Source organism: Peromyscus leucopus, chromosome 8b, assembly GCF_004664715.2.
Source record: "Peromyscus leucopus breed LL Stock chromosome 8b, UCI_PerLeu_2.1, whole genome shotgun sequence".
Taxonomy (NCBI): domain Eukaryota; kingdom Metazoa; phylum Chordata; class Mammalia; order Rodentia; family Cricetidae; genus Peromyscus; species Peromyscus leucopus.
Window position 1 is genome coordinate 41,523,362 of NC_051086.1, and position 25,559 is coordinate 41,548,920.

Sequence of the window (25,559 nt, forward strand, 5' to 3'; positions counted from 1 at the left end):
TACATGGAAGACATGGGAGTTTACTTCAGAATGGGACATATCATCAGAATAGCAAAAATAAGAGGGTGGGAAAACTGATCTTCCTGTGTGCAATGCACCCCTCCACTCCTCCTCTATGACCACAGTGTATTTGGAGCTCACAAGAACAAGAGTCTTCCCACTCAGGGCCTGTGGGGCTGGCCTGCCTCATCAGCCATATTAAGAATATAGTTAGCCATGTCATCTTCAGTGGGAGCATCTGATACCACCCACGATTCGTTTGTTCCAGTCTTCTGTAGGCAACAAATGGGGCAGTTCCTGTGTCGATCACTCCATTTATCAATACACTTCTGACAGAAGCTGTGAGCACAGGGCAGGATGAGGTCAGCCCGGCCGTCCATGCAGATACAACACTCCTCCTCATCAGTCAGCTGCTTCACCCTGCCCATCCACAGACTAGCCTGACACGAGGTTACAGGGGACAGGTTCCCATCAGGCTCTTCAGAGGTGGAGCTCTGAGCCAACACTCCAGCAGCTTGACTTGTGATGTCTTTATAAAGCTGAATAAACTGGTATAAATTCATGATCCGTGATGCTTCCACAATACCACTGCTTTTGTTAATCTTGGTACAGACCACCCGTACAACCACTTTCCAAAATGTAGAGGAATCAGACCTAGGTTGTACCTCAAAGAGAAGATGATTTTCCTGGCCAGCAGCTACCTTAGCAGTTCCTGTTCAAGACATGCTCTCCCTGAGCCAGCGACGACGACGCTGGTGCTGCTCAGCTAAACCCGCTAGGCGGCAGCGGCGCGGCGGCCGCCCTAAGTTTTATTTTTATTTACATGTTCTGAATGAGTGTATGGTGTGTGTGTGTGTGTCCACGAAGGACAGAAGATGGCATTGGATCCTCTAGAAATGAGATTACGGGAGGTTGTAAGCTCCCCAACATATTATTGGTTGGGTCATCTGAAAGAGTAGCAAGTGCTTTTAGACATTGAAAATAATGGAGAAATGTTTAGAAAAAGTAACAAAACTTCGGCAAGAGAAAGGCAGAGCAAACAAGAGAAATAGGGGTGATGTAATTATGTTCAAATATATCACATTTGAATGAAAATACTATGAAAGCACTTTTAATAATGAATAAATCTTAAAGCATTTATTATAAGAAAGAACTGACATTACCTTTTTGAGGAAAAGTTTTATATGGTTTTATGTGTATGGTATAAAATATAAACTGGCCAAATTTGGGGGTGTGGCTATACAAATGGCAAGCCTTTAACATTAACAAGTGTCAGGAAAATGCAAACTGAAATCACAATAAGTTACCATTTGTATGAGTGAATTTGTCAGTAACAGAAAAGTTGACAAGTGTTATTGAGAATGTGAAGATGAGCAACCCATATTTAAAAGGAGCTAAAAATGGGTGGATGTTCATTATGGAAAATGTGAAGGTCTCTCAAAAAGATTAAAATGCAACTACTGTAACAATTGGCAAGTCCAATTGTGAACATATAAATAAAGGATTTCAGGTCAATGTGCCCGAGATTCCTGCTCTGCTATAGTTATTGCAGAACTATCCATAGGGGTCAAGGTATGACAATTACTAGTGTTCATCCATGGGTACATGAAAAGGAGACGTGAATATCCACAATGAAATACATCTCAAAAATAGCAAAACCTTGTTACTTTAGACGACATAAATAAACTTGAAGGACGTCACGCTAAATGGAATAGCCAGGTAGAGAAACACACTTCATGATGTCGCAGGTTTAAGTGGGAAAAGTCTAAGAATAAAGTGATAAGTAGTCAGCCTTGTTCCATCAACGATTGGTACCCTTTACTGTCACTCAAAATATTCTCTCCAATCATGGAGGAGACTCGGATCTGTCCAATCAGATACATGCTCTGAGGCGGGGCGTACTTTCCCGAGCTGTCTCCCGCTCCGCCATGTTGCTTCCGGTTTCCGCTGAGATCGGGGCCCTGGGTTTTTTGGCTCTACGTTCTCCTTCTGGTGAAAGCCACACAGAAGCTGACGTCCAGCACCAAGGTGAGTGCAGCCTCTGGGGAACCGGCGGGAGCTGGCCGGGGTCGGTCCTCAGCTCTTCGGCTGTTCCGGGTGCAGACGGCGCTGGGCTGGGAACCTGTGCGGGGCTGAGCTCACTGCCTGTCTCTCTCCATTCTGGAAGCTGTGCTCAGCCTGGCCCTGTTCCTGAGTCCTTCTCCTGCGGCTCCTGAGCTTAGTCCTCCCTCCACCAAGTTGTGCTGTGTGGTCCCACGCTGCAGTTCAAAAGGACATTGCAGACTCTGTATGATGCTTCATTGTGAGGGCTTCACCGGAGAGGAAGGCATTGAGGAGTCAGTCCCTTGACCGATTAGTAAGGGGAAAAAGCTGGTGGGGAGGATGTTGGCAGAGAAGCGATGGCTGGACTCCTAGGTGAGGGACCAGCGACTTTGGGGTGCTAATCAGCCAGATCACAGTTACCAGAGACTTAGCCATCACTGCGTTCTTGCTTCATTGCTCAGGGCATCTCTTCAGACCTGTTGTGTCTGGAGGAAAGAGCTATGACACAGCAGTACTTCACAGAGGAGCCGAGCTGCCTCATTGTGGTTTTAGCTCCTTTGGACCCACACTCAGAACTGTGGCTTCCTGGAGCCTATGGTAGTTTTACTTCTAGTGTTCTGAATAACCTAATACTCGTTTTTAAAAACAGTATAGAAGCGGTGTGTAGGGACACAAAGTTACCATCTCAGCCAGTTCTCTCTGGGATAACATTTTAAAAACTGTAGAGATCTCATTTGTTGTAGCTACACCAGCTAGAGCGAGTGAATTTGTGGGAGGGAGCTAGGCCGAGGCCTGACTGCAGAGAGACCAGCCATTGTGAAATACCACTGCAAAAGACCTACAGAGAATTTGCCAGTGTGGTCTTGAGAGGAAACCATCTAGGTTGGAGGAGACACACTTTCTGTGAAATTTAAATATGTAACACAAGATCTACTAGTAGGACAGTTCTGTATGGTGCATTTGTGTTGAACTGTACCAAATTGACAGGAACCTAAGTAATATTGCCTTTGTAGCTTCCTATGATTTCTGTGACTCAATAATGTTCATTAAACACCCACCCTTAAAACATTGAATTATTTTAGAATGACATAGTTGCTAAGCAATCATCAGCTGTTTCCATTAGCCTGTGTATAATTGAATGATGAATCTCTACCATTTAATAAAATTCCTGATGCTCCTTCAACAAGATCTATTGTGGCAGTTTTCAAGTATAATACACTATTTCCGTACAGGGAGACATTTTCGTTGTCTTGTATCTTTCTCCCGGTCTTTGTGAATTGGGATCTGAAAGCAAGATCCTATCTAGTGAGTTAATTTCTGTTGACCTTCTCTTCTAGCTGCGATTGCACGGTCCTCTCATGTCTGAAAGAACGAGGACAATGGACACATATGAGGTAAGTTGTATAGTTAGCCTCACCTTGTCTTATACTGTAGTTTAGGACTTTTGAAAATTGGAATGGAAGAATAAACCTAATGTAAGGTAGATACATCCAGATGAAAGCATGGGATGTGTTGACGGAGCCGCATTATAAGGTCTTTTGTAGAGTGATTAAGTCACATGCAACGTGGTCTCTAGTTCTCCTGACATGGTCTGTTTGTTGTAAGGGTTAGACTGACTCAGAAAGTGCCAGCTTCTCGTGTCCTGTGAGTTCTAAACAGGCTGCATGGACACGTGCATGCCGTGGACAGAGCTGCATTCCCAGGCTGGAGATGAACACAGCCTTCAACAGTGTCAGTTCACAAGTGCTCAAGCTCAGATCGATTCACAGGGCTCTTCTTTGCTGGCTAAAGTTGTATAGTTCCAGAGAGCTTTAGGAAGGCCCCACTTACGTCAGATGAGACCTGGAATGTATGAAGACAACGTACTGTGGGACCTTCACTTCTCTCCCTGCGTTTCCTCTGCGTGTGTGTGTGTGTGTGTGTGTGTGTGTGTGTGTGTGTGTGTATGTAAATCATAACAATGTCCCAGCATAAGTTGCTAGTAATAACTTGTCTTTACAGTTTGCATTTTTTCTCCTACTCACTGTACTCTTGGTTCAGATTCTCCACAGCCATTGCAGTCAGGTGGCAACACTGCTCTCTGCCAGCTGCCTTACTAAGCCTCTGCCCTGCTGCAGAGTTGTGCCCTTCATCTTCACCGGGAAGGTCTCCATTTCAGTCTTGATATTGCTGCTGCTTCCTCAGCTCCTTTTCTTAGTTCTTTTTCTCCTTGTCATAGCTTACTCTTTTCTTACCCTTTTCTTCTGCTCAGTTCCCCACTCATCCCACCTTAGAGGACTTCTGTAATCCAACCCGTTGAGTTTAGTGACTAGTTCTTGGTAGCATGGACCACTTGTTAGCTTTCAGATTGTAAGTTTCACTCCTGTGTTGATATGCAAAGACATATCAAGCTCTCCTTGACAAAATGGAAGTCACAGCCTCCATTTTTTTCCTTGTATATGGTATTGACACTGATCTACCTTATGACCTTGATGAGTGTGCTGAAAGGAGGGATTTCTTTTTTTTTTTTTTCTGGACCGTTTTTTTCCCTCCACCTCCGTTCCCTTCCTTGGCTCCCTGAGGTCTAATGTTGGAGTTGCAGTTCCTGCTGGCTTTGTTTGTTGTTCATTCTTGGTCCAGGGGCAGCATGTGATGCTGTAGATGGTGAGGAAGTGTGGCTGCCTAAAGATGAGTATCTCCTTTCCTGCTCACACTGGAACTGTCCGTCTCTGCTAGGCTGGAGGGGTCTGTTCCTCAGGGTGAGGCCTGAGTGCTGATGAGCTGTACTGCTAGCAAGTGGGTGCAATGCAGGCCTGGGGAGTAAGTGGGAGAAAACAGAAGTTAGTGGGATACCATTAGTGTGGGAGTCCTGAGAAAGGCACACAGAGCACAGTAAAAACAGGATCTTGGATCTGAATAATGTACATATCTTGATTATATATTTTATGTCAATACTTCCAAACTTCTGGTTTGTAGATCATAAAGAATATATTCCTTGCTCAGAAATGTTTTGACATTACTTTAAACACAAGAAACAGGACCAGCTAGACTGCAGTCCTGACAGGGTTGGGGCAGGAGTCTCTACAGAGGCTGTAAGACACTGGGTCAGGTCTAACAGCTGGCCCGATGTTTCCCATATACAGAAGCCAGAGTATGGGAATCCACAGGCGAAGGTGAGAAGAGTACCACGCACTCGTACCTTCATTGACGTGCACAGTGGCTCAGGGTCATGGTCAGTAGCTTAGAAGGAATCCTGGATTCAAAAATTGAGGCCAAACACATTTGGGTAACAGGAGTGTTGACATACTATCTGGATGGTAGAAAGAGATGAAGGTATTTGTGTCTCCTGTCAAACCTCATCAGAAATGACCTCAGCAGAGGACTTTACAAGTAAAGTACCTGGCACTAGGAACTTTTAAGACAAGGTCTCACTAGATGACCTTGGTTGACCTAGAACTGGCTCTGAAAAACAAGCTGGTCTTGAACTCACAGACCACCCGCCTCTGCTTCCCGAGTGCTTACCTTAAAGGTAAGCACCACCACACTCAGCAACTAGGACTGTTGTTTTGTTTCTGTTCCCATAGCCACATGCGCTACTGGCCTAGCGCTCTCATATTGATAAGGAGCCGTGCTTCTAGCAAAGGCCACATCCATGAGACTGTTCAGCTGGAGGAACTGATTTTATCCCGAACACTTTGCTTTCTTCTGACTCCAAGGCAATAGGTGGAAGAGGAGCTAGTGGTGGTTTTCCCGAGTCATCTAGATTACCAAGGGAAAATCCGACTAGTCTACAATGGCGATCGGGGGGATATTCATTACTTTTGTACTGCTGTGACCAAATAAATACCTGAAGAACCCACTTAGGGGAGGGAGATTTATTCTGGCTCATTGTTTCAGAGGTGTGAGTCCATCATGGCAGTGGTGGCAGGTTGGAGTGGCTCCATCAGTGGAGGTGTGAAGAGGAGCAGCTGTTCACACCATGGCAGACCTGGAACCTGAGAGAGAAGTGGGAAGGAACCAGGGGCAGGTATAATCTTCAAAGACACCCCATTTCTAGTCTACTTCCAGCAGCCAGACCCTACCACCTAAACCTTCCAAAGCCTTCAAAGTGGCACCACACACTTTGGATCACATGTTCAAAGCAGTGAGCCTGTAGAGAACATTCCATAGTCAAACCACAAAAGGAAGAGTATGTCTAGAGTACAGGAGAACACTAAGGGCATCTCTTAGTATAACTGTGCCCTCTTGTAGACAAAACACCCCCATCAGGAAGGACTAAAAATATTCCAGACACTTTAGTTATGACTGTAGGTCAGGAATGTTTTTGTGTATGTCCACATATATCAAGCAAATATTTTGGATGCTGGTTTTTCTCTGTAATTTCTTTTAGGTATAGAATTAGGAAGTAAATATTTTTATAAGTGACTGCATCTTTTTGTGACTGCTGTTTCTTTGTCTTGTGATCTAATTTTATTGTATATGAATTCAAATTTCTCAGCTTGTATTATAGTTGTGTATTTATTGACTACTTCCTTTTAGAAAGGTATTTCCTCACTGAAAATTAAAAGTAGAACAGTTCAGACCCACAAGTCAGTGTAAGCTGTGAAACTCAGTTTAGTGTGCATATGTGGGTGTTCCTGGTCCATCCTCAGGATTGGATCCTCTCTAGCTGATGCAGTCTATTTCCTTGGATGTCAGAGCTATAGGTTATGTTTTGATAAACAACACCTCCAGCTTTGGTGGTTGTATAAGCAAGGTATAGATCACATCTGTGACCATGATAGCTTCACAGAATGGCCTTCCTGGAGTTTGCTGATCAATGTGGAAAAGAACAGCAAAGTGCCAGCTTCAAATGGTCATCAGAAGTGGCAGGTCTCTTCTGCAGATAATTCCTTAGGCAGCGTTAGCTAGTCCTGATGGAGTTGAAATGAGGTGGGAGTGGAGGTGTATGTTCTGTTCACATAAACGGCACTGAAAATGGGTAGGCAGTGGTCACCATGTCCTGCACTCCTCTTCCACACATATGCCAGCACATCCAAATTACCATCTTTTTAGCGCTTTGTGCTTATTATCTTGTGTCTCAAAATGATGCCAGGAATTCATTTAACACCCATTATGACTACTCTCGTCTCAGATATCTGGCATTTATAGATAAATTTCAACCCACCCTGTACAAAGTATAACAGATTGGAGTATGTGTGGGAACATGGTAATGAGCTGAAGGGGTAAACCTTGAGAGGCATCATCTTCACTACAGTCTTGGAGTCTTGGGCAGGTGTGATAGATGGCCTTAACCCTGAAGATTGGACACCTTCCTAGATGAGGCTCTGATTCTGTGCCCTGGTCATTACTTCCCAAGCTCATGGCTCTAGTTAAGGAACTTCTTATTCTGTTTCCCAGGAAGTTTGGTCTTTGCCGATGATAAATGAAAGCCTTTCCTATGTATTGTGCTCAGAGAATAAGCAGCCCTTTCCCTCTCTTTCTCTTTCACAGTCTTAAATGCTGCTTTTTGTCTAAATCAGTTACTAGGTACCAGCTTAAAAAGGTCATCGGAGATGACAGGTCACTTCTGCAGGTACTTCGTAGGCAGCGTCAGTTAGTTCTTTCTGAGTTGAAGTAAGGTGGGAATGGAGGTATACGTTTTGTTCTGTTCTATACATACTACCTTAATTTGCTTGTTTTCCAAAAGAAATTAGGAAACAAGTTATCATGGGAAAACAGTTGTTTTCAGGTTAGCAAAACCACAGGAGAAAAAAATCTATTGTTTCCTTCCCACAAATTGCCTGCCTTCTTTCATGTCACATAGTTAACACATCAGTTCCCATATAATTGTTTATGTAAAAAGCTTGGAAACAAACTGGCATTTTTATCAAAAACAAAATAAGTTAATGAAAATGCTATTCTTAATTTTTCTTTTCTGTTGCTGCTTTGTGTTTCCTTCTGTGATGAGTTCCCAATTCCTTACTACCTCTTTTGTCTGCCTAACACCTAACTCCTGGTCCCCCTGCCTCAGCCTTCTGGAGGAATGGGATCTGTGGAGCTTACCACATTGCATGTCTTCAGTTCTCTGTTCTCAGTGCTCTGTTTCCCAATGTGGAAATTGTGAAGTGATTCTTCCCCTCTGGCTCTGCCCTAAGACCCTCCCCTTTCTCCTTTCATGGGATGACTTTCAAAATGTCTAGGTGTTGAACTGGCTTCTGCTTGTTTAGATATTGCCCTATAGGATGCTAGTGATGTTTCTTTCTGTTGGATCTAGCAGTTCTAAATTTTGGAAGGGCATGTGTGGATGCCTATGACTGTACTTACGTAACTTACAGACAACATTACTTAGATTTGTAATTGTTAGAGTCAGAGATGTATTCAGTAGGGGAACCAAAGGATTATCAATTGCTTACATTTGTTTTCTACCTTTTGTCTCTCATCATTGCTAAATTAGTTTGTTTGTAAGGCATTTTGCAGATGATTTTTCTTCCAGGATGAGAAAACTTATGTATATTGTGTGTAAATGATGCTTGTGGAGGGGAGTGACCTCCCATATTCCTGACTTCCCATATTCCTGACCTCCCATATTCCTGTTTCTTGCCCAAGGCTGAAGACTTGGACTGAGGGATGTTGTTTCATTACAGGGATTGGTGTCATTTGAGGATGTCTCTGTGGACTTCACCTGGGAGGAGTGGCAGGACCTGGATGATGCTCAGAGGAAGCTCTACAGGGATGTGATGCTGGAGACCTACAGCAGCCTGCTGTCCTTGAGTGAGTGAAAGTCCCCAGTAATCCTATTAGAAGCTTATTCCTTTTTCGTAAGTACAGGAACTACTTCCAAGGATTTTTTGTTTTTTGTTTTTTGAGGTGTTTTTTTTTTTTTTTTTTTTTTTTTTTTTTTTTTTTTGGTGCTAGTGACCAAACTGGTTCTTGTGCAATATAGGTAAGTACCCACTGAGCTTAATCACCAGACTGTTTGTATTTCTTTAAGATTTGTTTTATTATTTTTTTATATGTATGAGTATTTTGCCTCCATGTATGAGTGTGCACCATGTGCATGCAGTGCCCAAAGAGGTCAGAAACTGCATTGGAGGCCCTGGAACTGGAGTTACAGACAGTTGTTAGCAGCCATGTGGTTGCTGGGAATCAAACCTTGTCCTCTTCGAGAACAGCAAGTATTCTTAATTGCTGAGCCATTTCTCCAGGCCCCGCCCCTGTTGTTTGTTTGTTTTTTGAGGTAGGGTCTCAACATAGCCCAGGCTGTCCTGGAACTCACAATGTAGACCAGGCTGTCCTTGAACTCAGAGAGATTCAGCTACCTCTGCTTTCCAAGTGCTGGGATAAAAGGCATGCTCCACCACATCCAGTGCTATTTGTGATTTTAACTGGCACATCATAGTCTTACATATTCATGAAAACATTGTTCCTCCCCAGTCTTGCAACAGCTTCTCTGTAGTACTCATTCTCTGTGCCTCATTGTGGTGGAGTAGCCTGAGCTGTTAACTCAGTAAGAAGCAGCAGAGAGAGCATCAGCACTGTCACGTTCAACAGCAGGAGCTAAAGTTTTATATTCATTTTTTCAAAAGCTCTTCCTATATACTACACATGATAGTATGTATACACCTTTGATCCCAGCACTTGGGAGGCAGAGACAGACAGATCTTTGTGAGTTCAAGGCCAGCCTGGTCTATATGGAGAGTCTAGGCCAGCCAAAACTACATAGAAACTATCTCAAAATAACAAAATCAAACACATTAAAAACAAACAAACAAACAACTTCTTCCTGTTACCTGCTCTTTTGGTTTTGTGCTTGTGTCAGTTTTTACATTGGTGCTCTCACTAGTATTTTCTTTGTACTGATTTCCACTTTGGTGTTTGTCCCTTCTCTGTTCCTCTTTCATCCCTTGCTTTTGTGTAAGAACTTACTGCTTTCTTTCTGTTGTGTTTACCACATCTTACCACATTGTTGAATGGCAGTAGACTCTTTGTTTGTTGCTGTGCACTTTGAAGTTTTTGTTTGTTTTTGACAGTTCCTCATTCAGGACAGTGTTACCTACTTTCAGTATACTTTTCATGATTTTTTTAATGCCTGACTTGGGTGGGGGAAGGGCTGGATGTTTTATTTTTTTGTTTGTGTGTGGTCCATGCACATCAGTTTATGGGGTTTGCCTCATCCTTTACATGCATGAGGCTTCCTCTACTTTCCCCCTTATATCTTGAGGCAGACTCTCACTGAACCAGAAGCTTGCCTTTCCAGCCAGGCTATTGGCCAGCAATCTTTTGGAATGTGCCTGTCTCTATCCTCCTTCTGTCCCCACCCCCCACCCCACCCCACCCCACCACCACACCCAGCTTCATCCGAGTGCTGGTTCTCCAACCCTGATCATCTTTTCAAATCTGACCACATTTGAAGATGGGATCTTACTGTGTAGCTTTGGCTAGTGTGTTAGTTACTTTTCTGTTGCTGTCAAAACACACCATGACCAAGGTAACTAGACAAGAAAGCATTTAACTGGGCTCCCAGTTTCAGAGGGTCAGAGTCCATGATGGCAGAACAAGGCGTGGAGACAGGAACAGCCGAGAGCTCACATCTTGGTCCGCAAACATGATGCAGAGAGAGGACACTGGGAATGGCACAGGACTTTGGAAACTCAAAGTTTGCCCACAGTGACACACCTCCCCAACACCTAAACAGTCTTACCAGATGGGGACCAAGTGTTGAAACATGAGTCTATGGACACCATTCTCTTTCAGAACATCACAGCTAGGCTACAGCTCACCATCCTTTTGCCACACTCTCCTCAGCGTGCAGATTATAGTTGTGAGCCACCATGTTGAGCCAGTCCTTACTGTTGATTTCTAGTTTTGTTCTTTGTGGTCTAGGACACCCAGGGTATGTCTCACTTTGTTTTTGTTTTTTGTTTTGTTTTATGGTACATTGAAGCTTCTTTTGTTTCCTGACATTTGATCTGTTCTGGAGAGTGCTTTGTTGATGAGGGCAATGTGTTTTGGGTGGAATAATTCTGTAATGTTTAAAGCCTCTTTGGTCTCTAAGTAAAGTTTAATTGCACTGTGGATTTACTTCTCATGTGTTTGCATTGTGTAATTGGGTCCTCCAGCAGTGGGGTGGTGTGTGTGTGTGTGTGTGTGTGTGTAAAATGTTATAAAATGTCTACTATATATGTGACTATTAATATACATATATCATTATAATGAGCCTTGTCTTTTTTTTACAATGTTTGGTTTTAAAGTCACTTTGTCTGACTTAAGTATAGTTAACAGTTGTGAGGTCTGTGTGTGTTGGCCATAGTTAACAGTTGTGAGGTCTGTATGTGTTGGCCATAGTTAGCAGTTGTGAGGTCTGTGTGTGTTGGCCATAGTTAGCAGTTGTGAGGTCTGTGTGTGTTGGCCATAGTTAGCAGTTGTGAGGTCTGTGTGTGTTGGCCATAGTTAACAGTTGTGAGGTCTGTATGTGTTGGCCATAGTTAACAGTTGTGAGGTCTGTGTGTGTTGGCCATAGTTAGCAGTTGTGAGGTCTGTGTGTGTTGGCCATAGTTAGCAGTTGTGAGGTCTGTGTGTGTGTCGACCATAGTTAGCAGTTGGGAGGTCTGTGTGTGTCGCCATAGTTGTGAGGTCTGTGTGTGTCAGCCATAGTTGTGAGGTCTGTGTGTGTCGACCATAGTTAGCAGCTGTGAGGTCTGTGTGTGTCAGCCATAGTTAACAGTTGTGAGGTCTGTATGTGTTGGCCATCATTTTAGTCCCTTAACCATCAATCTAGGTGTACCTTCATTGGCACATTGACTTTTGCTTAGGTAGTGAATCATCAAGTTTCTTTTCTGTTAGCCATTCGGCCAGCCTGTATCCTCTGACTCACATTCTTACAAAATGCTGTTTTGGGAGTTTTGTTGTTGCTGTTTCTCTTCATACCTTCTGTTCTTTTCTGATAAATCTTGGTTGTTTTGTGGTTTCCTATATAGATAGGAATTATTTTAAACTTACTTTTTGTGCATCTGCTCTGCATTTGAGTTTTTACCTTTCCATGTGTTTTCATGATAGTATCCTGTGGACATTAACCATTTCTTGTCAAGTCAGCCTGAGGTAATAAAAGCTTTAACTTGTTTACATTTGAAAGTTTTTGTTTCTGTTTGAATGTTCTGGTTATGGTATTGTTGCTTGGAAATACTCTTTGATATTTTTAATATGTCTCATCTTTTCTTGGTCTGTAAAGTTTCTACATTTGGAGACATTTACTTTGCTATTTGGGTATTGTTCAGTGTATGACATACTGTTTGTCTTATCGTTTAAAAGTTTGTTTTGCTTTTATTGTATTTATTTCTGTGTGGTGGGGGCATGTGTATGCCTTGGGGTGTATGTGGAGGTCAGAAGACAACTTGCAGGAATTGCATCCTCCTTCCATCATGTGGTTCCTGAGGATTGAACTCAGGTTAAGTCTTAGATGCAAGTGCCTTTACCTGCTGAGTATCTCATCTGCCTTTTTTTCATTTTCTTACTTTGTAAAATTTAGGTTTTTTGAGCTATAATTTCTCGGCCAGGTACAGTGGTGTACACCTTTAATCATCTCAGCACTTGGGAGGGAGAGGTAGATGTAGCTCTGATTTCAAGGCCAGCCTGATCTACAGGATGAGTTTCAGGACTGCCTGGCTACACGAATAAAACTTGTCTTGAAAAAACAAAAAAGAAAAAAATCTCTCTCCACAGACTTTCCTTCAAAATTCAGTGCTAAAAGTATTAAAATGTGCCACATGCTGGCTCTCATGCTATCTTAGAATTCTGTCTTTGTTTTGTAGGGTTTTTTTTAATCATATTTAATTATGTGTGTCTGTATGTGCATTTATGTATGTGAGTACAGTGTTCACATAGGATGCAAGAGGAAGGTGGAGCCTCTGGAGCTGGAGTTTACAGTTGTTGTGAACTGCCTGTGTTAGTGCTTAGAACTGAACTCTGGTCCTCTGCAGAAGTGTCCGCTCTTCCCTCCTGGATCATCTCTCCAGTCCTGTTTTGGATTTAATAGTTGACTGTGATACACCTTGGGGATTGATCTATTTTGAGTGAATCTGTGGATGTTCTTAAAGCTCTTATGAAATGTTCTCATTGGTCCTGTCACTGCCCAATGCACATAATAAGATATATATTGGTTTTATATGTATGGGTTTTTTGCCTACATGTATGCCTGTGCACAACTTGAATGCAGTGCCTTCAGAAGCCAGAAGAAGGCATCTGGTTCCCTGGGACTGAAGTTTGAAACAGTTGTGACCCTCCATTTGGGCTCTGGGAATTAAACCCAAGTCCCCAGCAAGAGCAACCAGTGTTCTTAACCTCTAAGCCATCTCTCCAGCCCAATGTTTTGTCATTATTTAATGTACCTGACTTAGCAGTTAGCCAAAGCTTGACAATTATTTCCTATTAATAGACCAGTGTGATCCCAAACCTGAGTTGATCCTGAAGTTGGAACAAGAAGCTGAGCCATGGAAGGAAGACGATGTCCCAAACCCGAGCCTCCCAGGTCAGTGACTATACCCTGGACAAGGATGCCAAGTTGAGGAAGCTCATCAAATGGTGGCTATGTTGAGCTCTTATCTCCATTTTTCTCTTGTTCCAAACTTGAATTTAAGTGTTCTTACTTATCCAGCAATCAGTATGTACAATATATACAACAATCTGCAAGGCAAGCTCTTTCATGTAAATGCATACCACTACATTAGTCAGGGTTCCTTAGAAGAACAGAACTGATAGAACACACACACACACACACACACACACACACACACACACACACACACATAAATACAGGATTTATTAGAGTGGATTACAGGCTGTGGCCTAGATAGTCCAACAAAGGCTGTCCCAACAGAAAGGTCAAAATTCTGGTAGTTATTCAGTCAGGTCCAGTGATACTGGATGTTTCACCAGTACCATTTTGTGCTGGAGTCTCTGAGGATTCCTAGTGAGCTTCTGTCTTCAGTATGCATTGGAATCCTGAAGAGGTAGGTCCTAAAATCAGTGAAGGAATGCCTCAGCAACAAGATAGATGCACTTGCCAGTGAGAGTGAAGACAAGCAGGCAAAAAGCAGAAATCCCCTTCTTCCGTGACCTTTATATGGGGTACCACCGGACAGTCTGGCTGATATTTAGAGTGGGCCTTCCCACTCAAAAGATCCAATCCAGAAAATCCATCACAGGTCTGTACAGCTGCTTGGGTTTAAGGTGGTTCCAGATATAGTCAAGTTGGCAGCCAAGATTAGCCATCACACCACTTTAGTTATGTTTTGCCATGTATTATCTTAGGCTTAGCAAATTCATTCCCCTTTCTAATTTTTTCAATATATTTAGGCTAAATAAATTCTGTTCAGTCTGTGGTTGTTCTTAGACATGTTTGTTGGTGAGGTTATTTTATTTAAATTCTTAGTTGTCCTTTCCTCATTTGTACAGCTTGTTTTGAGCATTTATTTATGTGTTTATTGCTTGTTATTTGCTCCCTCTTATACACTTGTTTGATATTCTGGAACAAAAAGTGGAAGTCAAGAGATTTATCAACAAGCTAAGGGGCTCTGTTGTGTTGAGAATAGAAATTTTGGCATTTAAGAAATCATCACCCCTCACCCAAAGTCTTCCCTGAATAAAAGAAGAAAAAAATATTTAAGGTCTAAAGAATATGCAACTTTAAGATTATCACTTTCTTTTGATTTAATTTAATTTTAGACCACTGATTTCTAAACATGGTATATAATATGTAGTGGACAAGAACTCTCGAGTGCATATTATTTTATTAAGAGTCCAATTTTGATGTTAATAGTTTGAAACTAACACTGAAAACATAGTCCTTTAGACAACTCACCAAAGGATTGATAAATTATGAAAAAAGTTACGAAAATAAAATCATGTATATGAAGATAGCAGAATTTGCGAAGTTAAGAAGCACCTAGGTAGATTCTAGGATGGAGTACATCTAGAGATTAGTGTGACATCTAGGAGACCTTGGACTTGAAGGTCAAATGACCAACAGGTTGCTTATTTCAGGGCTCATATTTTGTGAAGGGTTATGCTATTAGCCTTCCATTTTTCTCGTTGTGGAAATCACTCTGATTCAACGTATGCAGTGAATTTGTATAGAAAACTCCATTTGTTTTTCAATTTTAACATGGTCAAAGTGCCAAAGCATAAATAAAGGAATAGATAAAGGAGAAGCATGATTTTATGAGTCAGTGTGTCTGTGTGTACACAGATAGGGAAGTGCCAGTCATTAATGTCAGACCTGTGCAACAGTTCTCAGTATTGTGGGGACACCTTGGCTTATGGAACCAAATGTTTGCAGATTTCCCTATGTGTTGTATCTAATTCAGATTAAATTAGGAATATCAATAATCGTTCTTCTGTATATGGAGGAAGATTATTAGTATTTGAAAAATACTGGAGGTGTCTGCATCATTGCATCAAGAAATTTTTCCTTAGGTAACAGACAAGTGTACCACACTTGATCTGTATGGGTACTAACCAGAAAACCTTCCATTTCTTTATTTCTTCTAGATATGCAGCATGCAAATGAGATCAACCAAGACTATCAGAAGATGCATGGATGCAATCTGGTAATTGCCAAGAGCAGCAGCACATCAGCTGAGGAGAGGGCTAAAGCAGGAAAAACTTTGACTAGCTCAAACCATGTTTTAAGACTAGCTGTAAAGAATGATATGTCTTCTGGAATGAGACCTGGGGTGCTTCATATATGGGATCGTGTGCTTCTCCCTACTGAGCCCAGTGAGATGCAGGCTGTAGAGGAACTTGATCTTCCTCATGTAACCAGGGTGTCCCCTAGACTTCCTGAGCCTCTTAGTCTATATCACAGTACTAAATGTGAAGAAAAGCATTTTCAGTATTGTGGGCACAGTGAAGCTCTCCACACGAAGACAGTGTGGATACAGAACACATTTCCTATCAGAGATCCTTCCAGTAAGTTGAACTACAGGAAAGGATTAGAAAAGTTAGCTCTTCCTGCTCAAGGGGGGACCCAGGTACAGGAGCAAACTTTTGAATGTAAAGTATGTGGGAAATTGTTCTATAAAAATTCTCATCTAACACAGCACTTAAAAACACACAAAGAAAAGGAATGTTATAAAAGTAATGATTGTGAACCAATATTCAATATACAATCAAACCTCCGAAAGCATCAGAGTTTGAATGTGGGAGAAAAGCCTTATACATGTAATGAAGATGAGAAATACATTTGTCAGAAATCAGAAAAAAGTGTTCAGCAGAGAATCATAGGGGATGGAAGGAATGTGTATGAGAAAACTGTTTGCTCAAAATTAAATTGCAGTGTTCAACAGAACCCTCACAAGGATGAGAAATCCCATGAATACAATATATCTGGAAAAACAATTAGTAAGTCTAACCTCCAACTTGAGACACTGCACAGATATGAGAAAGCATATGAATGTAATACATGTGGGAAAACCTTTAACCATACACCAAATATCTACTCACATTCGAGAACTCACACAGCTGAGAAACCCTATGAGTGTAAAGACTGTCAGCAGTCAAAACCCATTGTGAATCAGCAAGCTCACACACAGGAAAAACGCTATGTGTGCAATGTATGTGGAAAAGCCTTTTACAAAAGAGCCCACTTAAACGCACATCAGCGAACTCACACAGGTGAGAAGCCATATGACTGTAATGAATGTGGGAAATCTTTTAGGCTGAAGTCATTTCTTGTTGTACATCAAAGAATTCACACAGGTGAAAAACCCTTTGCATGTACTACATGTGGAAAAAGTTTCAAGCAGAGGACAAGTCTCTACACACACATAAGAATTCATACAGGTGAGAAACCCTATGAATGTAAAGAATGTAGGAAATCTTTTATTCTCAAGTCATACCTCACTGTACATCAGAGAACTCATTCAGGTGAGAAACCCTATGAGTGTGATGTATGTGGAAGTCCTTTAAGCAAAATTCCCACCTTCATGCACATAAGAGAACTCACACAAGTGAGAAACCCTACGAGTGTGTTGTATGTGGCAAAAGTTACAAGCAGAGTCCAAGCCTCTATACACATAAGAAAATTCATATGAGTGAGAAACCCTATGAATGTAAACAGTGTAGGAAATCATTTAGTTTGAAGTTCCATCTCACCAGACATCAGAGGACTCACTCAGGTGAGAAACACTATCAGTGAAGTGTGTGTGGATGAGCCTTGAAGCAGAGTTCACACCAGTGTACATCAGAGAACTCCCCCAGGGGAGAAATCCTGTGAATGGGAAGAATATAGAACACCTCTCTACCACTAGTCAGCTGCCCATGTTTATTAGGAGCTTTAGTGGGGAGAAACTCCATGAGTGTTATGTCTGTGGATAGACCTGCTGCCAGATGTCAAGCTGGTGCACACATCTGTGAATTCATACAGGTGACAGACTTTTATAATTAAAAACTAAGAAAATATTCCAGCCAAAGATACATCAGAGAACTCACAAACATGAGAAACCTTAAGAGCATATAAATGTAAAAAAATCTCAACCATAAGATACAACTCATTAAAACATGTACAAATGGGTGAGATGTTGAAAACCCCTTCCCTAGATATCATATCTCAGCAGTTATTAAGTAATTCACACCCTATTACACCCTATTAAAGAAACCCTATAAATGTAGAAAATCCTTCAACCATAGGTCATTCTTTACTGCATACCAAAGAAGACACATGGGAACATCTCCATGAATGTTGTTTATGTGCAGAAAACACACACTCAAGACAAACCTCTGTCCACCTGAAAACTCAAAACTGAGAAACCCTATGACTATAAATACTGTAGGAAATAATTCAACCATAAGCCACCTGTTGCTGTACATGAAAGAAGTCACATAGGTGAGTAACCCTAAACACATAGGTGAGTATAAGGTAAGCAGAGAACCTTTCAAGGGATGCCAAGTCTCTTTGCATTAGACATGCACTACTGAGGAACCCCAAAAGTAATGTATACGGAAATGCCTTTTTCAGTAGGCAGACCTCTAAACATCAGTGACTCTGCTCAGAAGCACATGAGTAATATATGTGGGAAACCCTTCTTCTAATGTCAGACCTTCACTCATACAGATGTAGTCACTGTATGTATCTGGAAGAGCCACATAATATAAAGCAGACCTCAGGAAACATTTGAATTAGCACAGAGATATCTTGCAAAACAGATAATAATGTGGGCAGTGTTTCTAAGAAGTCATTCAACAGGAATTCATCCCACAAAGCCCTTAAGTCCAGGAAGCAGAGTACCATGTGCTCCCCAAGATTTATTTTCTTTGCTGCACTCATCAGCTTGTGTTTTGCAGTCCGTTTCAGTTTGTGGGACCTCGTGCTAAGCTCTTGAGTGGAATGTAAATGCATGTATCCCGATAAACCCCAAAATCTTAATGAACTCCACCTGGGAGCCCATCCATAGTTGGCCTGAAGTGCAGATAACCTTCAGTGTGTTTAGCAGCCATGAATAGAAGGGCACTGTGGCTTAGGAATGTTCTGTCCAGAGAGCTATGATCCTCCTGCATGTTTCTACCATCTCTAGTGTATGGAAGGGAGGTCTGCAGAATCTGTAATAGTGCAGAGCCATAGCCATTAGTTCACTCTAAGAGGTGGTGAGGCAGACAGACTGTCTCTAGAAAACTCTTAGGAGAGATCCTGTGGCCACTCTTCATTCCCATGCTGCCTTGTGGGGAAGAAGAAATCCTGATAAAGTTCCCGGAAATACTGAGTGTGTTTCTAGTAAGGATCTTCCATTAAACAGGTCATTGAATGCACATTGCTTTTATGTGTGAAACCATTCAATAAAATTTCCAGTCAGGTTTCGACCAAGGAAAATTATCACTATGGAATCTATATATTAATTTTTTTGGGGGGGGAGAAATGTTAAATCTCATATTCCAGTTGCTTTTCAAAATCTGCATGCCAGGAGATGAATATTGGTAATGCCTATCAGTGAGCATCTACCTGTCTGGGGACATTTCGTGATGTTTTAACTAGAGTTTGGGAGAGGGCAGTGGCACATAGAGGGATGTAGCTGAACAGCCTACAGTATGTTGGATAGTACGCTCATGTATGTATGGTTCATGGATATGAGTATGTCATATCAATTGTGTTCCATGATGAGAATAAACAGAAGAGACTCTCCATGGTTTCGTGCAATATGTGTTGCAGTGTACATTGATTCATGTAATACATGTTGCAATGTACATTGATATTTCCCACATTTGATGCCATTCTGGCCTCTTTGTAGCTTCCTACCCTCAGACATTGTATTATATACTTTCTTCGTCTGTGTCATCTAAATGTGTGTGACGGCTTCACTGGCTCAAGTAAATAAAGGTATTCTTTTCTAACGTGATGTCTTGGAGTGGGCCTGTGTGTGACAGGAAAAGTATTTACAGTCAAAAGCACAAAAAGAGGTTTGTTCACAGCTGGAGTGAGAGTTGATCTTGGGCTGTTATGGACTGTAGTGCTCATTCCCTCCCACCCTCAGAGGGATAATTTCCCCTTTGTTCCTCTTTCTCACACCTTTAAATGGGACATCAGCATCTGTGTGAGTATGTGGACCAAATGCTCTGTAACTAAGGTTCTTTAATCTCCATTACAAAATAGCCTGTCTCAATGTGATGTGCTGAAATTAAAGTACTTGCCATGTAACCTGAAATGTGAGAAAGATCTATCCTCTAAGCATTTCAGTGAATTCGGTTTCCTTCTTCCACGTTGCTAGGAGCCTGCAGCAGAATGTTGAGCTATACTCCAGCATTTCCTACTTTACCAAAGTTGGATTTGATTTTGTTCCCAGTCCTACACACTGATTTAGGGATTTAGCTCTACTGTGTGTATTTCTAGTAATTACTTGTGATCAGTATTTTCATCCGTATTTTATGCTTTGCATGTGAGCCAGCTCTGCCTGTTGACATCCTGGGAAAGGTCCGTGACAGCTCTTAGAATGTGCCAAAAAGACAAATGGAGACATGGAAGAAGTGAGTCTTCTGTTGTACACTGAAGCGGGGAGACCTTCAGGTTCCAAATAATCCTTTATCAGTGGAATCCCATGAATTATGAGTATATAAAAACTATAAAAACCCATTTCAGTGATGCTGTGTAGAGCCACTGAAATAGCTGGTATGAGAACTAAGGGATTTTTCTTTTTGCAGGGGAGGGGGCATTTATTTACAGAATTGTGTTTATCTTGTTACATAAAAATAGTTACCTCTGGGCAGTGGTGGTACATGGCTTTAATCTGCACTCAAGCAGAAGCAGGCAGATCTCTGTGAGTTCCAGGACAGCCAAGGCTACACAGAGAAACCTTGTCTCGAAAAATGGGGAAAAAATAGTACCAAGTTACAAACCAATATAAGCAATCATGCTTGTGCAAAATTCAAGCACTTTGAAGGGATTGGCAGTATTATGAGTTTGAGGCCTGTGTAAGGAGTCACTCTCAACCCATACACCTCCTTCCTCACACATGCACGCATGCGTACACACACACACAGAGACACACAAACGCACACACACATTTGTATCCTAGACTCATCAGTTTGAGTTAAGCATCCCTGCCACCACTCCTGCCAATAATAGACCTGCTATGATAGTCATCATAGACAAATACTATTTTATATGTGCAGACTTAACGGAAAAATGGCGAGGCATGTAGGAGAAACAACATAGCCAGATTTAAAAAAAAAAAAAAAAAATGTTTCAAAGAGTAGTAGATTACAGTTCAAAGTGGTATTTCAGACTTAAAAGCAAAGTAGATACAGAGTATTAAAACTCCCTGATAGAACGTCTCTAAACGTGTATTTAACAACACTTCTTAGAATAAAAAGCAAAGCACTCAAGCGGGGCGGGCTTGGAACTAGAGTCCTGTGGTCAGAGCATGAGGGCTAGAGGAGCAGTCGAGGGAAGAGTATACATTTGAAGAAAACTTTCCTTAAGTGAAGGCCATGGCAGTCCTGCTTAAGCAGACATTTGGATATGTGGAATCCTAATGTGGGGCAACCAGAGCCAAAGCAGTGCCTCCCCATAACAGGTACCTAAAGGAAATACGAGTGCCCAGAGCTTGTTGTAGTTGATTCTAGGCACGGTGGAGTTGACGGACAAGCTTAGCCATCACACTGGACCATGATCACTTACATTTAGCTCCAGAAGAAACCTTTATCTCCCATGAAATGAGAGATAAATAATACAATTATTTTGAATTATGATTGACAAGTGCTGCCGGTCCATCACCTGTCAGTCTTCAGCCATCCCAATCTGGTGCTGAAGGCCTGGAGAGTTCTTAATGAACCACTGCTCATCAGTCTACACCAGAAACTCAAAAAAAAAAAAAAAAAAAACAGGTTATAATAACAGTGAAGGAATCAGCAGCAGTAACAAGGTAATTACAAAAGAAATGAAAAAGAAATAGTTTCCATATCATGGGAGATAAAGGTTTCTTCTGTAGCTCAATGTAAGTGACCATGGTCCAGTGTGGTAGTTAAGCTTGTTTGTCAATTTGACTGCATCTAGAGTCAACTACAACAAGCTCTGGGCGCTTTTATTTTCTTAATGTTTAAGAAACTTGAATTGAGTTTTCTCAGATTACTTGAAAATGGAAGACCCATCCTGAATCTGGGTAGTGCCTTCTGGTAAAAGGACATGAAAGAAGGGGACTGCTTTTTACCTGCTTATCCTAACTCTTGCTGGTGAGTTCATCTATCCTGATGCTGCAGCATTCCTTCAATGATACAAGAACCAACATCTTTAGGATTCCAACAGAGACTGGAGACCAGTGGCTCTCCCTCTCCAGGAATCCTCCAGCCTTTCAGTGCCAGATTGAGACTGTGGAGACATCCAGCCTCATGAACTGAGCTTACCCACAAACCAAATAAACAAAACTTCATAAAGCCACAAGATAGTCAAACTGCAAAAATCCAAAAATTAACACAATCATCTATAAAAACCAAAACTCCATTGGGATACTAAGCAGAATTCAAATGACTGCAGAAAATAACAAGCAAACCAAAGTATTAGAAATGTTTTACACAACATTACAGAAGCAGAGATGATGTACAGTCCCGACTTAGTGACCTAACAAAAGAGGCTCAGAGTGAATGTATTTAGACTCAAGAGCCGAACACAAACTTGTACTCTTATTGGTAGATAGGTCCTCTTACAACAATGTTAGCAATGCTGAAATTACCATGAACTCTATCCAGTAAATGCACTGTAGGAAACTGGTGTAGTCTCCTCTGTAGTCCACACAAGTACAAGTGCGCAAACGCAGCACACTGCAATGAACCTGTGGTTCTGAGTTACAGTGTGCAGAATCAACGGATTCACTGACTAGTCAGTGAATCTGTGCAGAAAGTCAGACAGACTGCTAGATTTATCTTCATCAAAGGGAAACAGGTTCTAGGGAAAATAGCTAATTCTAGGTCTGGGAAAGAAAATGTAAAATGAACCTTGAGTATTTCTCAGTGTCAGAAAGTAATGGAGTGGAGATGTAGCTTAGCTGATGGAATGCTTTCCTATTTCATTGCATGCACAATGTCCTCAATTAGATTTCTAGCACAGCGTAAAACCCCAATGGTAATTCATGCTCATAATCTCAGTATCCAGGAGATGGAGTTGGAAAACAACTCCCTGGGTAGGAACAAGAGAACATGTTCTAGAGTGAAGGGGTCTCTGTGACCACCATGGCCAGCAGAATAACAATTGGTGGGAGGCAAAGTAATTCAGTTCAACATGACTCAGAAGTCAGTGTTGGTTCAAACTTCAGGACTCTGACCCCGAGTAGTTTATTTTAGGCACATTTAAGCATAGCACAATTTGGTGAAAACTTTTCTGGTGATAATAAACTCAGTTCCATGTGCACAATAAAGCTAAGATATGACTACTTTGTAAAGTACATGTGACATTTTCCATAAAGATGGATTCTATAGATTGGCTACATGTGACACCTTCCATGAAGATAAATTCTATTTAGGTTGACAAGCTCAGGGTCTGGGGGAGGATCCAGTGTGGTGCCACCAGATAGTGCAAACATCACCAGGCTACTAAGCACATCCACTCCCAGCCTTCTGGGCAGATTACAGGTTATGCCTCTTTCTCTTTGAAGGAACAGCCCTATGTGTTTAACATTTCTGGTTCCCTTAGTGCTTATCTGTGAGCACAAGGACCTCTGTGCCTCCCATGCTGGCAAAGTATAAAATATTAAAACAAATGAAGAATCTATGGAGGTATTTGTTTGTCAAAGGTGTACGTTTAAGGAGCTGGAGAGATTGCTCCGTGGTTAAGAGCACTTACTGCTCTTTCTGAGGATCCAGGTCGGTTCTCAGAACACACACGGTGGGTGGCTCAAAACTGTCTATAACCCCAGTTCCAGGGGGTGTAACATTCTTTTCTGGCCTCTGAAAGTACCAGGCATGCACTGGTGCACAGACATACATGCAGACAAAACACTCATACATATAAATAAAAAAAAGTGTACATTTAATTGTGGCTTCATAAGCCAGGAGTGATGGCACACACTTTAATCCCAGCATTTGGGAGGCAGAGGCAGGTGGACCTCTGTGAGTTTGAAGCCAGCCTGATCTATATAGGGAGTATCAGGATATCCAGAGCTAAATAATAGAGAGACCCTGTCTAAAAAATAAGTAAATAAAAAATTTAAAAAATTGTAGCTTTAAGACTAAGAAGTGATTCAGTGGCTAAGAGCACTCACCACTCTTGATGGAGAACCCAGGTTTGCTTCCCATATTCAGGGGCTCACAATTGCCTGTAACTCCAGTTCTAAGGGATCCAGTGCCCCCTCCTGTGGGCACTGCACAAGAGGTGCACATAGAGACAAGCAGGCACACACACAGAGAGAGAGAGAGAGAGAGAGAGAGAGAGAGAGAGAGAGAGAGAGAGAGAGAGAGAGAGAGAGAGAGAGAGGAGAAATAAAAGAAAGTTTGCTGCTGGAGAGATGGCTTGGCAGTTAAGAACACTGCTGTTCTTCCCAAGGACCTGAGTTCAATTCCCAGCACCCACACTGAGTTGCTCATAGGAGCCAGTAACTCCAGCTCTTGGGGGCAGGGAGAAACTCAAATGGACGCCTCCAGCCTCCTCAGATACCCTTATGCAATGCAAACCCCCTACACACATAATTGATGAAACCACTTTCCAAAAGTGTACATTTCAATGTACGCACGTCTGACTATACAAACAAAGGAACTAAAAACAAGCATGTATGGGCTGATGGGGTGGGGAGTGGGTTAAAGCAATGAAGAAAGTTTAAAGGTGCCTAATGAGTAGTTGTTGAAGCCGTGAAAAGTCTATTATATTGTTTAGTTTTATGTGTTTATTCTATAATAAAATATTTTCTAAGAAGCAAAGTTAAGCCAAGTATAGTGGCAAATGCCTATAATCATAGAGCAGGGCACAAGCCTATTTATTAGTCCTGTGGAGATTGGAAGATCAGTTCAGTGTTATCTTCATATGGTACATTTACATACATACAGGCAAAACACTTATACACCTAGAATAAAAATAAATTAGTCTTAAAAACAACAACAACCACAGGCCGGGTGGCAGTGGTGCACACCTTTAATTCCAGCACTGGGGAGGCAGAGCCAGGCAGATCTCTGTGAGTTCAAGGCCAGGCCTGGTCTACAGAGCAAGATCCAGGACAGGCACCAAAACTACACAGAGAAACCCTGTCAACCAACAACAACAAAGATCTCGAGTACCTTTTGGAGTAGGCAAGGCCAAAGTTATTGAAAGCATGGGAGAGTTTTTTTTTTTTTAACTGAAGGGCACGTGTGGAACTGGGTTCAGTCAGGAGCAAAATCAGTAGGAAAGGTTTTAACCAAGAATGTACTTCTAGGAAGTCACTCTGGTTCTCCTTCAGTTCCTCAGGCATTGTTCTCCATCTAGTGAGATCAAATAAAACATTGCATAGTACAGGACATAGTTATTACAGAACAAGGTGAAACATTGTCAAGGGCAAGAGTGAGCATGGACCAAAGACTCCATTAGAAAATAGGCTTTTATACAACACACGGAAATTTCTGGGGCAACTTCCCCAAGAGATTTCTATCCACAAGATTGACAAGCTTATTTGGATTAATTTGTAAGAATGGGGCAATTGTGTGTCTTTGATGTTTTATTTATTGTCTTTTGAGACAAGGTCTTGCTGTATATCTTGGCTGTACTGAATTTTTTTTATACAAACCAGGCTGGCCTGGAACTCACGGATTTCTGCCTGCCTCCACTTCGTCAGTGCTTGAACTAAAGATGTGGGCCACCACACCCAGCCTGTGTCTTTGGTTTTATAATCCTTGAAGCAGTTTAAAATACCACACTTCTACCCAGAGCCAGAGGTATGGCTCCGGTCCTCTACTTATTATTTTTTTAAATGTGAAAATATTTGAAGAAAATTATATATAGGAAACTGCCTTCCCTTAAAGGGCCTCAATGAGCGGCTATTCTCTTCTTTCTTTTGGGAAGAATTTTAAATTTTGAGAAGGGGCAATTGAATCCATGCTTCCCTCTTTTCATGTGG

At 41.7% G+C, this 25,559-nt stretch overlaps 2 protein-coding genes across 2 annotated transcripts; one reads left to right on the top strand and one right to left on the bottom strand.

Moving 5' to 3' along the window:
- On the bottom strand, positions 1–716 carry LOC114682977 (RING finger protein 141-like; the record flags this gene model as incomplete). Its single annotated transcript, XM_037201172.1, has 1 exon — positions 1–716. A coding segment is annotated over one exon (555 nt), but the record flags the coding sequence as incomplete, so codon positions are not given.
- Positions 717–1,894: 1,178 nt separating this feature from the next.
- Positions 1,895–19,388, top strand: LOC114682973 (zinc finger protein 39-like). The gene is made up of 7 exons (XM_028857126.2): positions 1,895–2,028; positions 3,381–3,437; positions 5,920–6,049; positions 8,649–8,775; positions 13,436–13,528; positions 15,550–15,608; positions 17,689–19,388. The coding sequence occupies exons 3-7, from the start codon at positions 6,002–6,004 to the stop codon at positions 17,788–17,790; spliced, it is 429 nt and encodes a 142-aa protein (XP_028712959.1). The 5' UTR covers positions 1,895–2,028; positions 3,381–3,437; positions 5,920–6,001; the 3' UTR covers positions 17,791–19,388.
- Positions 19,389–25,559: the final 6,171 nt, after the last annotated feature.